Here is a 15,121-nt window from a genome sequence, read left to right as displayed (position 1 = left end):
AACATTTTCAAGAATCTGTTTTATTATCATTCTAGACAAACAAAGGTTTCATTTGCTTTTTGTGTCATTGCTTTTCTTAGTGATAAAAGCACTGCAAAGGCAGGCCTGCATTCTGGACACCTGAGGGCATTTTCATGAAGGAGATGACCATGAAGATGGACTTGGCTAATGAACAGAGCAAAACTATTAGATTGGTAAGGAAGAACAGAAGGAGAACATCCTGAACTGGTGCACAATATATTATACTATTTTTTGTTCACAGAAAGCACAGCATTCAACGCTTGCTGGCAATAATCCTACTTGGGAGTTTCTGCACCACAGTCACCAGAGGTCTCAGGGGATTAGCATACATTGTCCTGTTTAACTCTGCAGGACATCTCTTTAGTGTTTCTAGAGCAAAGGTTTGGCCTTTGGCCATCTTAATTACAGAACTGGATATATCCCATTGCAACACCTTGAACAGTATGAAGAGAAACACTCACATAAAAAAGCAGTATTTGCTAGTAAATAGAGAAAGACTTTATTGCATTTGGCTCCACAGAGCAGTAGTGTAGGGCAATAATGGAGGTAGCTGACCTACAGGAATATCAGCAGTCCTTAATAACCCAGTTACCAGAACCACAAAAGCAACATGTGTATTCTATGGGAATGGTCAGCAAGAAGTATTATATCAAATAATATAAAAGGATGACTTTCTGTGTGAAAACGGTCTTGCGTCAAGCAGTAGTTCTAACCTGCCAGCTACAGTTAAACCTCCAGTCAGGCAGAAGAAAATAAATGCATGCAAGATATTGGCGTCTTCACTGAAGTGATTATGGAATTATGGGTTATGTTAATGGGCGGTATTGCCCATTAACCATCAGCTATAATGTTTATCCCCAATTAATACTTCTGCTGTTACTGAAATAAATCAACATCAAAATGCAAATGATTCCAAAGAAGGATTTATCTTAACAAAGTATTCTGGCAAGTGACTCACCCTCCTTCTTCGGAGTACTTGTGACCAAATGCCAGGATGTCAGATGCCCGCCCACTGCCATCACAAACTACAACAGGAACTGGAGGAGTGTCACGTAAATATTCAAGGACGATGGAAATCACGTTGGGTCCTCCTTCCACAATGAGAGCCACCACTGGGACACCTTGCCCAATCCCTGCAGAGAAAGAAAGAAACAAAACAAAAACAAAGCCAGCAAATCAAAGGAAATACAGAAAAAGGAGGAAACAAACTGAAATGATGGACTACACAATTAAGACAAAGTAGCATTATGTGACCATCCTATCCATCTGTATTAGACTCCAGATTACATGCTGAGGAGGAGACCAAAGGATGGTATACTGAATTCCTCCACAGTCACTAGGGTGGAATTCGGCCATATCCCCATACAGCATCTCTAGGAAAAATAATCTCGCCCTCTAACATGTATTAATAGATGGTGTTGTGATGTCATGCATTTTCCCTGCTCCTTCCCCTGCTGCTCTCTTGGCTGTCACTGGGCAACCACGACTGCAAGAGAGTGGACGATGGAAAGATCTGGATGGGGATGATCCTTTCAGCAGCAGACTTGTGTGTTTCATAATGTGTATTTAGAATTTCACTACAACTTGGATGTCTGTTTTTTTCTTAAATTAAGGAGATTAGATATTTAGGGACTCAGTTTTCATATGGAACAGCAAAATTATCTGCACCATCTTAAATATTAATATATTAAGCACAATGTATGTAAAAGTTACTATAGGTATAAGGACCCAGGTGGTCCCCTGGTTCAGGAGTCCCGATTTCTAGACACTTGAGAAGTACTGGCCCTGCAAAGTTAGGGCAGCCCATGTCTGCTTAGCTTTGCAAATGTGCCAGCAGTTTTATTGCTGCATGTCTTTTGAAGTATGTAAGCAAGACAATTATTCAGAAACATGAAATTCTGAAGGCGAACTGAAATGTTTGCCTCTTATAGAAAAACATTCCATAATAATAGCTTCTCTTTATTCATATATTCTTTTATTTCCAAAGTGCCACTTGAAGTGAGGAGCATAGAATGTCACTGTGGATGCAGTGAAATCTTCTTTCCCAAAGAGTATTTTTCTTGCCATGATCTTTCATTACAGACCCTTCTGACCTTTAGTTCCACTTATTTGCCTCTGTGAATTTCTGTGCTTTTGCATGCATTGTATTAGGAGCCTTATAATTTCTATAGTACTGAGACCAGGATGCTTCCCTTCCTCCAACCAAAAGTCATTTGCAACTAAATCTTGTCCTGAGGCTCCTGTTTCTTGATATGCTTCAGCTCCCAGGTATTCAGTTTGCACTTCTGCAGGGCACATTAATGGCAGTGCTGACAGCAGCATTCGCAGGGCTTCTGCTCCAGGGGCAGCTGGCAGCTTGGCTCCCCGGGTAGCCCTCCGAGTGACAAAGGAGTCACCAAGGAGTTTGCAGGTGTGTTTGTGTGCATTTTGTTTTTCTAAAGGAAGAGTTGTTCCCACAGTCAGATGAAGTGAAGTCTGTTTAAACACAGTTACACAATTGCACGCCATGCAAAAAGGGAGACAGCCATACACTTTCTGGCTACTCCCTATTGCCAGCCTAAGGCAGCAGATATCACAGCAGTCCTAGGCCTGTTTCTACCATGAATCAGAATGCTGAAAGGAAGGAATCTCCATCCTCTGGATTCCCAATTTTTGCCCTGAAGCAAACATTGTGACAAACCACAATGTCCTCTATTATGTTACTGCAGAAAAACCCTATGGCAGATGCTAAAGCTAAAAATATCCTATAAATGACACTGTAAAGCCTACCCATTTTTGCTAGACCTCTGAGCAGTTGTGTATCATTAAATGAGGAATGCGCAGGAGATGCCTCAGAGAGGCTCAGGTTCCGAGATGCTCTGTAGAATGGGATGAAATGGCCCAGAAACATTATTTTAGAAATCAAGCTTACTTTTAAGGATTGGCTGGCTGCTTGCTGGAGTTTGAGTTGGACTTAAGTGGTCTGGGACTATAGGCAATGGGCCAAAAGATCCAGGAATAAGCTGATTTCAATTAGGCAGTTTAAAACTTGGACCATCTTAGCAGTGAGTCCTGGGGGAACTGCTCCCTGCCTTGCAGGCCTTTTCCACAGCTAAGGCTGCTGAACAGACACTTGGGTTGGGGTATTGTTTAGGGGTTTCTGTTGCTGATTTATTGCCCTAATTGTTTAAAATGTTTTAAACTGTTTTTACCTGCTTTTTATGTGCTTTTAAATTTGGTGTTTTTTGTTTTTGTTTTAATTAAGGGGTGTAAGATGTGCCTGTGAAGAGAGGAGCTGGGGAGAGAGGGGGGCCCAATCACAGTGGTTCTGAGCAGGGGAGCTATGGTGGGGTGTTGATATGACTAAAATAAAAGAGCAGCATGGGAGACAAAGGGCGTTTATGCATTATATTTTCTGTGGCACTGCTGTATTTGAAATACTCTGTAAATGTATTATCAGAATGATACCCCATAAACAGCCAATTCCAAAAGGAACTCATGATGCCAGGAGTAACTCTGGTGGGACAGCGAGGTGAGGTTCTGGGTGTAGCAGGGATTCCCTGAGTAGCTGAAGTTTATCAGCTTAGCCAACTGGAGAGGAAGATCTTTAAAGCTGCATGATCCTGTTGCTGATAGGTCACATAATCTCTCTGCCTGTCTGTTATTGGTTCATTGCCTGGATTCAGATCCACACCACACACCCAGGGACCACCCGAGGGTACAGAAATGCATTAAATACTGAAGATATTGTGAAAGGAAGATCAGGACATCAGTCAATGAGCATCCAATGTATTTGATGAAGGTGCAATGGTCAGAGAAGATGCTGGTGATGACAGCTGAACGTCCCTTTGCCTTCCCAGCCCCCTTCATATATTCTCAGGCATAGGATGACAAAGGGAAGCCCACGAGTCACATGAAGAGGTACTGCAGACACTTTACAGGGCTAGAAGTTGCCACTCAACCTGAACCTACCCTACATTCTTCTCCAGTTCACTTTAACCCTCAATCATAAAAAATAAGCTTAGCTTATTGTCTACCTGAACTGGACTGCAAAATACCATATATTGATGGTAAGCACTTGGCTTTGGCAAACTAATGCCCATTATTTACATCAATATACTTACTTATATGGAGGAGTTGGTTGCATATGGAGCATAAAAGGTCATTTTGGATTATACTTTTTGGACTAATCCGTAGTCACCTTGGCCTTTTCTACTGTCTGCTTGACTCAATGCAATAGTCTAAATTATTCAGACCCCATAATTTGAAACAGTTCTAATAAAGTAAACCAATCTTCCTTTTGTGACATCAGTGGATGGCAACATTTGAAAGAAAACAAAATTCTCCCAATAAAACCTAGCTGGAACATGCACTTATGCTACTTATTGCTTATTAGGGCTGTATCTACTTAAAAGAGCTACATGAAAGGAACCTGAACTCTGCACTCTGACAAGCTGAATTCTGCAACCTGTACTAGAATTATGTGGCTTGAACAACTTTGCACACTTCTGCTTAATGTTGTCTCATATATTCTGTTTTTTTTGCTGGTCTTGGGAAAGGCAAAACAACTATGCCAGGGCATTTGAAGCCCTTCTGCCTTCTGACTCCTAAGTCACTTTCGGTGTTTTAGGAGCTACAAACCTTTAGAAGGAAAGGTTTTAAGTTTCAGGATGTCGAATCCTGTGCCCAGTACCAAATTCTGCATGTGTATTGTGATATGGATTATGGAATCATGGAGTTCACATAGCCCTGATTACAGACATGCTCCATCATTTCCAGGACAATTTGCCAATCATGAAATGGCAGCATGCAGCTTTATTTAACATGACCACGGTTTCACATGAAAAAAACATGCAACTCCTCTCACAAATATATTAATTTTGCAAGGTTTCAATAAATGGTGGTGTCTTGGAATATTATGGAACTGCTTTTGTTGTTGTTGGATGTTTTTCAATAAAAGATTGAACAGACATTCATCAAGGATTTTTTAGTTATGGGATAGCCTGTCTTGAGGTCCATCACTATGAAACATTGAGTGGCAGATGTTGCCCTAGCCAATTAGTAATAATAAGATGGATAGTTCGACACTAACCAGCTGCAGGTGGAAGTCCTTTTATTTTTCACACAACAGTTCAACTGTTTCAAATGTTTCAAGGTTACTTTGTTCCCTTATCTTCCTTTTACATCACAAACTTATGAAGACAACGCTTAAAAAATTATTTAGAAGGTACTATTTGTTCTCTATTTTCTCAGCAGGCTTACTGTGTTCCACCAGCTGTTCTAAAGAGAAATGTAATAGCTGCTTTCTACAGAGAACAAAGAACAGCATTCACACAGGAAAGTGCATGGCTGCTGGTTGGTGTCTGATTTATGATGATTAGGTTAGGTACTAAAAGTTATGATCCACAATTTTATTCCCACAGAGACTTACACCTATACACTTCCCAGTTCTTTGTAGTTCTTGCTTGCTCTTTCTACAAAGCAAGAAATCAATGTAAGTGTAAAAAAGAATATAGCTATTATAAATACTAACATAATTAATAGTTGGTCTTAAGAACTGCTGAGCAATCAAAGGTCTGCTTGGTGCTGGGGGTGGAGAATGTGTCTGCCACTATATAATGGGCTAAATAAGAACATTTCACTAATATTGCCATGGAGTTATATCACCCTGCAATCAGATAATTTTGTGTGAATGTTTTGTACTCTGGTGCATAGATCTCTGCAATTACTGGGCACATCACTGCCAAGTTTGCTCTAAATGTCAAAGAGCAGCTGTTCGGTCTCATTTAAATATTGTATCCCTGATGACGTGATTTAACACATACATAGGAAGTCAGTTTTTCAGTATCAAAGGCCAGCTCTGGTGTAATCAGGATTCAAACATTGCTTTGTAAAGGAAAAATGCAGGGTGACAAAAGGACTAAAGCAAAAAATAGCACTGCTTCCTGAAACATAAGAGTAAAGTGTGTAAACTTGTTATTTGTCCTCTTTTCTATTGTTATCTCTGCAATTCTGGATGTCAGCTATCTTTCTTCTAACATACAAGGGATATTAATTTCTGATGCTGTTAGACCCTCATCCATGATTCTGGAGGTGAGAGGAGGGACTGAAAATGGCCAAGACCCCCAGAAGCTAGAGTGCTCTTTGCTAAGAGTCACATGACAGTCTATGGAGAGATCCCATCTAGTAGGATTTAGGCCACCCCAGAGTAGAACATTTTCATCGAAATAGCACCCCCAAAGTAGAATGATGTGCCTTCCCCATTCACTTAAAAGGGGGCACCAGTCTGTGGGGGCGAACCATGCTCCTAACCAAGCTCAAAGGGGATTCCTCAGCCATGACCCAGAAGTGGGAATTACTGGGAATCCATTTGCTCACCAAACTATAGAGACAAAGTGGGAGGAGCCAGCATTCCAAGGAACTACTGACTCAGCTATGCAAAAGTCGGGGGGGGGGAATACAATGCACATCATTTGGAAAGATCTACCTTGTTGGCTAGGTGATATCTCCTGCATTCCAGGGGACACAGCTGAGAGCATTTTGATCTTCATTGACAGTCACACATTATCACCATGTGCCATTTGCACAGAGTATGATAATACATGAAGCGGATGGGTGTGCACACCCAATACACACACATGCAAAATGGTAATTTACCCAGGTCAGCTAAACAGCTCAGGAGTCCCTGGGCAGGCTACTCCAAAGACTCATACAAAAGGAATAAGATGCTCCATGTAAAAATCAAATTGGGGAGAAAGGCCCTCAAATGTAAGAAATGCATTTGCTAATAGAGCAGAATAGTGTTCATATTTTCATGCAGATACTTCTTTATTTGTAGAATTTCCTTGCTTTTACAATAATAATAATAAAAATCAGTTACTTTTAACTGACAATGATCATCAAGCAAAAACTTGATAAAAGATCAGCAGCAAACAAACATCCCTTACTGATTTTATATTTAAACAAGATTAGTTCATTCCAAGCTCACTTCAGAAACAGATGCAAAACCCAGACACAATGAAGTTATTTAGTCAGGTCTCCGGATCACTGGTTCTAAAGAAAGCCAAACGATAACGTCTGTAGCCTATGATTCTGATTTAGGAACAGTGTTCACTATTAAAAGGAAATGTGACTAGCAAGCAAGTTCACCATACAGAATTTGTCCCTGGAAGCAATTATCTAGTTATAAGTTCAAAATAACACTTTGCAAAATAACATGAATGTATATGATACCGTGATATTATTACAAACTACATAGTTTATGTATTGTTTTTTATTAGGAACAGGATGATCTACACAAGATTTCAGATTTAAGGATTCTGTTCTCTCACCCAGCCTGACACTCAGCTCATCTTAGATGCAACTTGCAAAGCTCTTCTGATCTCCTAATAAGACCTTCTTGCTCCACACTGCTACTTCCTGTGTGCCCAGAATGGTTCAGTGGAAATGCTCAAGCAAATTTGACATAGTGACAAATATTAATTAGATTTAGGTGAGAAAGTAACAAGTATCCAACCAGCTGGGAATTGGGGGGGGGGGGAAGAGACTATGGGTTGTATGTATCCAATGTAGCACTATGTTAAAGTCACTTAGTGGTATACATCAGCAGAACTCTGTTGTGCAGAAAAAGGCATAAGCAGGCTGCTGGTGACTTTGTTACACAATAGATTGCACAGTCTGTTTTACAGTGAGTTTCTGCGAGCATAACAGTTGCGCTGGATTCCTGTTATGCAGCATTAAAACCCACCTGTCCACTAGCACAATAGTCTTTGTGCTACCAAACAGAAAACACCGGCTACAGTCCTATAAGAAAAATGCACTGACTTGCTCTCAGCCACATCTTATTTTCAGATTCCCAAACACAGGAAAGGCCACAATTCATCAAAGACTAAGTAGTTCCTAGCCAAGTTTCTGCAGCCACTCAGCCTGGTCCCCATCCTGTGGGGTGCAGTGATTGCTGCAGATACTTTTTTCTGAGCCTTACCAGGATAGAACATGAGAACATGAAACTGTCCTGCTGGATCAAGCCAAAGACCCACCTAGCCCAGCATCCTGTTCTCACAGCAGTCAACTAGATGCCCATGGGCAGAAGGCGAATGCAATAGCACTCTCCCAACTGGTGATTCTCACCAAGTGGCATTGAGAGGCCTCCTGGCTCCAACAGTGGCGGCAGAACCATTGTGCCTACAGTTTGCAGTCTCACATTACCTTATCTCTGGTCTGAAGCTCACACTGTGGCTGAGAATGCAAATGATGATCCCTCCACCCCTGACACAAAAATAAATTTCCCTGGTCTACTCAAAGGGGACAGAGATCCAGTCAAATGTTTTTTTCTTGCTTGCTTGAATATTTTCTCAGCACAAGAGCAATGTTTTAACATGTTATGCATTGTAAGCAGAGATTAGAACGTCTCACTTCAGAAAGCGCATTGCAGAGAGTATTTGAGTGGCGTAACACATCATTTTGAAGGTCAGTAGTCAAGACCAGACAACTTTAGTAGTAAAGGCACCATGGTTGGTTTAGTTTTAGCATGGAATTCTCTATAGATGGTCTGTTGATAATACATTTATTTGGCTGTGAAATAGTCTGTGAAAACAGGCATATCAAGCTAAGATAGAATATATACTTGCAGTATGTAATATTATCATCTTTCAAGAATAAGTGCAATATGAGGAATGTAAATTCAGCCAAGCCTATTCAGAAATGAGAAAAGAGTAACGAATCAGCAGTGTCATACTCTAGGAAACAAAGTAAGTGGATTCATTCCAATTTTCAAAAGTACTGAATATAGTACATGCCAGAACGAAATGTGCAGAAATGTCACATTCACTCTTAGCAGTGGCTCCCAGCTGTACATCATCCAAATGTGCCATGTCAAAATGTAAAGCATTTTCACCCAATCAAGCAATATCTGCTCTCTAACATTGGGAGGAAATACTGAAATGGCAGAGATTCCACCCACATTGAGACCACAGTAGACAAATTTACACACAAAAATCAATATAGAGGTAGCAGCAAGTGATAGTGGGAAAGGTGACATCATTTTGTCTGATGAGGCACATCTGGCCATTAAATCCCTCTCAGTGCCTTTGGCAATATGAAAATGGCATTGGAGCAGGCAGTATCATGAAAAGCCAGCTCAGACCGTTGGCAGCAAAAAGAATAGCCCGCACTTGGGAAACTAACTGGTTTAGTGTAGTTTGAGATTTCAGACAATAATCTAGTTTATCAGAGTTTTCAAAGACAATAGCTGAGATTATCAGAGGCAGGAAGAGAAGTGAAAGGTACATAGAAGAAGTGCCCTACATTATAAACTGTCACATCATTGTAATAATACAAAGTAATACAAAAATGCAGGTGATTCCTGTAGGTCACAGATGAAACACTTTACTGCATGACAGGCCCCAAAGTTGCTCTATTGCCCCTATGGGTGAAACTTTCCCTCGGCTCTTTGGATTGTCATTTAGAATTCTGATTGTGAACCTGCCTGTACAATATTGTGGCCTGATCCTAATGAAACTCTTTACTGAGGCCTGATGATGATGAACAGATATATCCCAGTGCACAGTTATAGAACAATGTAGAAAGCAGGCTGCTTACTTGTATTTATCTTCTGGAGTGAGATGTGCTTTTCCAACTGTCTGCGAAGTTTCACTTCCGCACCATATTTTCCTGTGGTCCCATTATCAGCCAGTATAAAGTGAGAGTGCATACTGTTGAGTACCGTCAGCTTACTCATTGGATTGGACATTGTTTGGTATGGCCGTACCACCTGTACATCAGAGGGGGGAAAGCAGAGAATGCAACCATGGTTTGAAATTCCTGATAAAGGATGTTCTAGAGGTAATTCGCTGGTAACAAGCTGCTGCTGAAACAATTTTTGCCAGTACTTGCCAAATTCAATATATGAATATTTGTTTTCTCACCATAAAAAGAGTTTTTAAAGACATTTGGAAATTTGGACCTGTACATATGAGATCCATTGCTACGCTGACATATCATGTTAGAAATATCAGCACTTCCATTATTCATTTGTTGACCTGCAGTAATAATATATTTAATTATGGAATGAACTTATGAATAAACACATGTGAAATGGACACAGACTAGAAAAAGACATATCTATCCCTCCCTACATCAGATCAAGGCAAGGTGTTTTCCAAACTGCTCAAGACGGGGTTCAAACTGAGTCTTGTAGTCAGTGCCCCTCTTACTAACTGCTGCTCTCCGAATTGTTTGCCTTAGTTTATAATGTTGCCCTAATAACTGTTGCACTTCAATTATGAGAAACACAGTGAGATTATTTCTTTTCCTTTTACCACATTAGCTCCTACATGTTCAATATTGAGGACTATCCCTGCTTCCGGGTCTGGTCTTTATCAGATGGATACTGGAATCAGCAAAGGAGACCCACATGACCTGAAGGTGTTGCTGTGCAATGCCAGGTCAATGGTTCATAAGACCACTGCCATCCATGACTTGATCATGGATGAAGGACTTGCCCTGGCATGTGTGACAGAGACTTGGTTGGATGAAGCAGATGGGTCTGTTCTTGCCGCTGCTTGTCCACCAGGTTTCTCTTACACACAGCAACCCAGGCCTTGTGGGCGGGGAGGGGGGGTTGCAGTGATTTTTAGGAAGTCATTAGTTTGCACCAGGTGTCCTACTGGGAAGACCCAGTTCTCTGAGTGCAGGTTCTGGAAGTTGGGCAATAGGGGCAGTACAGAATTCCTTTTGGTATACCGACCCTGCCACTGCACCTTGGATTCCCTGCCTGAGCTGCTTCAGGTCACGACGGATGTTCCCCTGGAGACACCTAGTTTGGTTGTCCTGGGGGATTTTAACATCCATGCCAACACGACCTTACAAGGGGCCGCTTGAGACTTTGTGGAAAACATGGCCTCAATGGGGGTGTCCCTGAATAAGTTTGGCCCAACTCATAGTCACGGACATACCTTAGACCTGGTGTTCACCTCTATGGATGTGGATGATTTGACACTAAGTAAAAGTGAAACAAAAGAAGTGTCATGGTTGGAACACTTCCTGGTGCAATTGGAATTCTCGGTGACCCTTCCCCTCTGCAGGGAGGTGGGATGAATTTGGATGGTCCGCCCCCACCACTTAATGGATCCAAATGGTTTCCAGAGAGTGGTAGGAGATGTTTTATCCCATGTTGATGGCCTTTCAGCTGCATCCCTGGTGGCCCGCTGGAATGTGGAGTTAACCAGGGCTATTGACTGTCTGGCTCCAAAGGGCCCTCTCTGATTGCATAGAGCCTGGACAGCCCTGTGGTTTTCTCCAGGGCTGAGGGCGAGGAAGCAATCACTGAGATGTCTAGAGAACCGGTGGCAGAAAACTCATTCTGAATGGGACCGGACACAGGTTAGAGCTCAACGTCGAGCCTACCAAGTGGTGATAGCGACAGCAAATAGGACTTTCTTCACCTTCAGCTTCAGCTTCACCTTCAGCAGTGCCATCAGGGTACGGTAAGGGTCCCAAGATCTTCTGCAATGATTTTGCAAAGTTTTTTTGCAGATAAAGTTGCTGAGATTTGAAAAGAGGTAGACGCCACCGTGGGAGCAGGGCTGGGGTGGAAGAGTGCCAGATTCCTGTCTAGTCAAGTTGCGTGGGATCAATTCCAATCTGTTACCCCCGAGGATGTGGACAGGCTGCTTGGACGAGTGAAACCGACCACCTGTCTCCTTGATCCTTGCCCATCCTGGCTCATAAAAGTGAGCTGGGAAGGGCTGGGCGATGGGCTCTGTGGGGTGGTGAATGCTTCTCTCTGTTATTAAACCGCTTCTTTAAAAAAAATCTTTAGACCCGGCCAATATAGCAAACTATCGCCCAGTCTCAAATATTCCATTCTTGGGCAAGGTGATTGAGCGGGTGGTTGCTGAACAACTCCAGGCACGCCTGGAAGATGCAGACCATTTGGATCCCTTCCAGTCGGGATTCAGGCCTCATCATGGGGACTGAAACTGCCTTGGTCGCGCTGGTTGATGATCTCCGGCGGGCTAGGGACAAAGGTGAGAGCTGTTTCCTATTTCTGCTGGATTTCTCAGCGGCTTTGATACCATCGATCATGACATCCTTCTGGACCGTCTAGAGGGGCTGGGAGCTGGGGGCACTGTTATACAGTGGTTTCGCTCCTTCCTCCTGGGCCGTGTTCAGAAAGTGGTGGTGGGGGATGAGTGTTCAGACCCCTTGACTCTCACTTGTGGGGTGCTTCAGGGTTCCATCCTCTTTCCCCATGCTTTTTAACATCTATATGAAGCCGCTTGGAGAGATCATCAGGGGGTTTGGGTTGGAAGTTCATCAGTATGCGGATGATACCCAGCTCTTTTAAATCAGAACCAGTGAAGGCAGTAAAGGTCCTGTGTGAGTGTCTGGAGGAAGTTGGAGGATGGATGGCAGCTAACAGATTGAGGTTGAATCCTGACAAGACAGAAGTACTGTTTCTGGGGGACTGGGGGTGGGCAGGTGTGGAGGACTCCCTGGTCCTGAACGGCGTAACTGTGCCTCTGAAGGAAAGGTGCGCAGCCTGGGAGTCATTTTGGACTCACAGCTGTCCATGGAGGCGCAGGTCTGGTGACTGGGAGTGGCCGCTGAGACCACATAACACTGGTCCTGAAAGACCTACATTGGCTCCCAAGACGTTTCCAAGCACAATTCAAAGTGCTGGTGCTGACCTTTAAAACCCTAAATGGCCTCGGCCCAGAAGGAGCGTCTCCACCCCCATCGTTCTGCCTGGACACTGAGGTCCAGCTCCGAGGGCCTTCTGGCAGTTCCCTCACTGTGAGAAGCGAAGTTACAGGGAACCAGGCAGAGGGCCTTCTCAGTAGAGGTGCCTGCCCTGTGGAACACACTCCCATCAGAAGTCACAGAAATAAAAAACTATCTGACTTTTAGAAGACATCTGAAGGCAGCCCTGTTTAAGGAACTTTTTAATGTTTGATTCTATTTATAATATTCTGTTGTGAGCCGCACAGAGTGTTAGACCAAAGTTCAATTTAGATAACTGTTATCTCCAAATTTGGAAGCATCCCAAATCTGAAGTATATTTTACTTCCAAGGACATAAGTAGGCTGAGTAAGATTTTTTTATTATGGTTGTTTACAGGAAAAAATTAGCTGCTAGCAGATTCAGTCTTGTTTTTCTATGGCTTCTTGTAACTTACATATTGTTTTCACTTTCTAGTTGAAAGGTAATATTGCTTCCAACTATTATCCTCAGACAACACTCAAAACCACTATGGAAAGGAATCACAATGATGACATTTATAGTGCCAGATAGATTTCAAAAATTATGTCTGAAAGCACATTCAAGCCTGATGTTGTAAAAAACAAGATTTCAATGGGTACATGAACCGCACGTACCACATATTAAAATTACCTGAGATATAACATGCAGCCTGATCCTATGTGTGTCTACTTAGGAGTAAGTCCTACTGAGTCTCAAACATGCATGCATGGGATTTCAGAACTAGGCCTTCTTAAGTGATCTTTAAAAGTTACAGTAGCATCATGGGAGTCACTTCTCTGTCATTTCTTCCCATGGCACTGCTATACCATCAAAGGTCTGTGATTACATTTATGGGTGGATATAACACTATGAAGCTGTCACCCGAGAAAGATCAGGGAGCAGCTTTGCAGTAAAGATCACTTACTTGCAGGCATCACTGTTGCAGCCATTAAAAGCAGTGCCCAAACATGTTGCAAGAACTTTGACTGACAGATGTCTAATATTTGAAGAGGAGACACTGCTGAGAGAGCAGCTCAAAGTGGGGTGGGTGTAAAAGCAGCTTAAGATCCTAAATCAGATTATTCATGCAAGTTGTTGTTGTTGTTTAGTCGTTTAGTTGTGTCTGAATCTTTGTGACCCCCTGGACCAGGGCAAGTCATGAGACACAATTTTCTTAGTTCTTCAACCATATTGGACCACCATAGTGGACTACAGTAGCCAACACAGTTGTAGCTTTCTTTCTGTTATCTCTCCCCTCACTGTCCAAGAGCATCACAACATTTAAGCAAAACATAACACAAAATAGCAATTCAAATCTGGATAAAACAGAGTGAAACATATTTAATTTTAAAATATATCATTCCCATGCATGCATACTTGCACACACCTTCTGTGTGTCCAATTCATGTGCTAATTTTTTGCCTCCCTTTTTGCCTCCAGCTGTGTACAGATAACAAAACCAGTTGCTTGAACTGTCATAAGCAAAGGTTGGTAAGTAGGCATTATATATAAAACTCAGCCACTGACTAATTATACAGTGTGATCACCACTCAAAGACACAATTCAGAACTTATAAACTAAATTTAGGGACTGGATAAATGCTTCAGTTTGCTTCAGTCTATAGTATCTGTTCCAGAATCAGTTTCCAGTTTGTTTCAGTTTCCATTAGCAAATTATCATTCTATTCCAAGCTTTCTTTACTTCAAGGATTGTGAGCCAGGCACCCTGGGCTCTCTCTCCATGTGCTATGCGTGATCTTGAAATGCTTTCACCTGGTGAACACAGAGCATGTGGGACCTGTGCCTTCACAATGTACCCAGGTTGTGACAAGAGAGTGAAGGAAAAGAATACAATTTTGGATTTTGCTGCATAAATCATTGTTCCTAGTAATTATATGTTTCTCTGCCAGGTGTCTGGCAATATTTTCTAGCAAAAATTACCTCATATCATATCCCTACAGAACCTGTTAGAACTAATTATTTGTATAAGCTCCAAGTACACTGTTACTGAATTTCATCCTTTGTGATATAGCCTTGATTTAATCAAGCAGTACTCTTGCTGAAGGAGAGATATACTATTCTTCCTCTCCACCATAGAAGCAGAGGACCTAGCTGTTAAACCAGGGGTCAGCAACCTTTTTCAGCCGTGGGCTGGTCCACCATCCCTCAGACCATGGGGGGGGCGAACTATATTTTGGAGAGAAAAAATGAACCAATTCCTATGCCCCACAAATAACCCAGAGATGCATTTGAAATAAAATCACACATTCTACTCATGTAAAAACACCAGGCAGGCCCCACAAATAACCCAGAGATGCATTTGAAATAAAGGGGCACATTCTACTCATGTAAAAACACGCTGGTTCCTAGACGGTCCG

The 15,121-nt window shown here is 42.2% G+C and overlaps 1 protein-coding gene across 4 annotated transcripts in view; it reads right to left on the bottom strand.

The window, feature by feature from the left end:
* Positions 1 to 15,121, bottom strand: part of LOC128423062 (transient receptor potential cation channel subfamily M member 3) — a 365,948-nt gene that overhangs the window by 107,818 nt on the left and 243,009 nt on the right. For all 4 annotated transcript variants that reach the window (XM_053407777.1, XM_053407778.1, XM_053407779.1 and 1 more), the window contains exons 6-7: positions 9,601 to 9,772; positions 980 to 1,154 (exon numbers count right to left, since the gene is read on the bottom strand). In XM_053407777.1, coding sequence (XP_053263752.1) covers positions 980 to 1,154; positions 9,601 to 9,772 — 347 coding nt within the window. The remainder of the gene's footprint in view (positions 1 to 979; positions 1,155 to 9,600; positions 9,773 to 15,121) is intronic.

This window comes from Podarcis raffonei, chromosome 11 (genome assembly GCF_027172205.1).
Source record: "Podarcis raffonei isolate rPodRaf1 chromosome 11, rPodRaf1.pri, whole genome shotgun sequence".
NCBI classification, from domain to species: domain Eukaryota; kingdom Metazoa; phylum Chordata; class Lepidosauria; order Squamata; family Lacertidae; genus Podarcis; species Podarcis raffonei.
The sequence above is the reverse complement of the archived record's forward strand: the minus strand, read 5'-3'. Positions and strand labels throughout refer to the sequence as shown.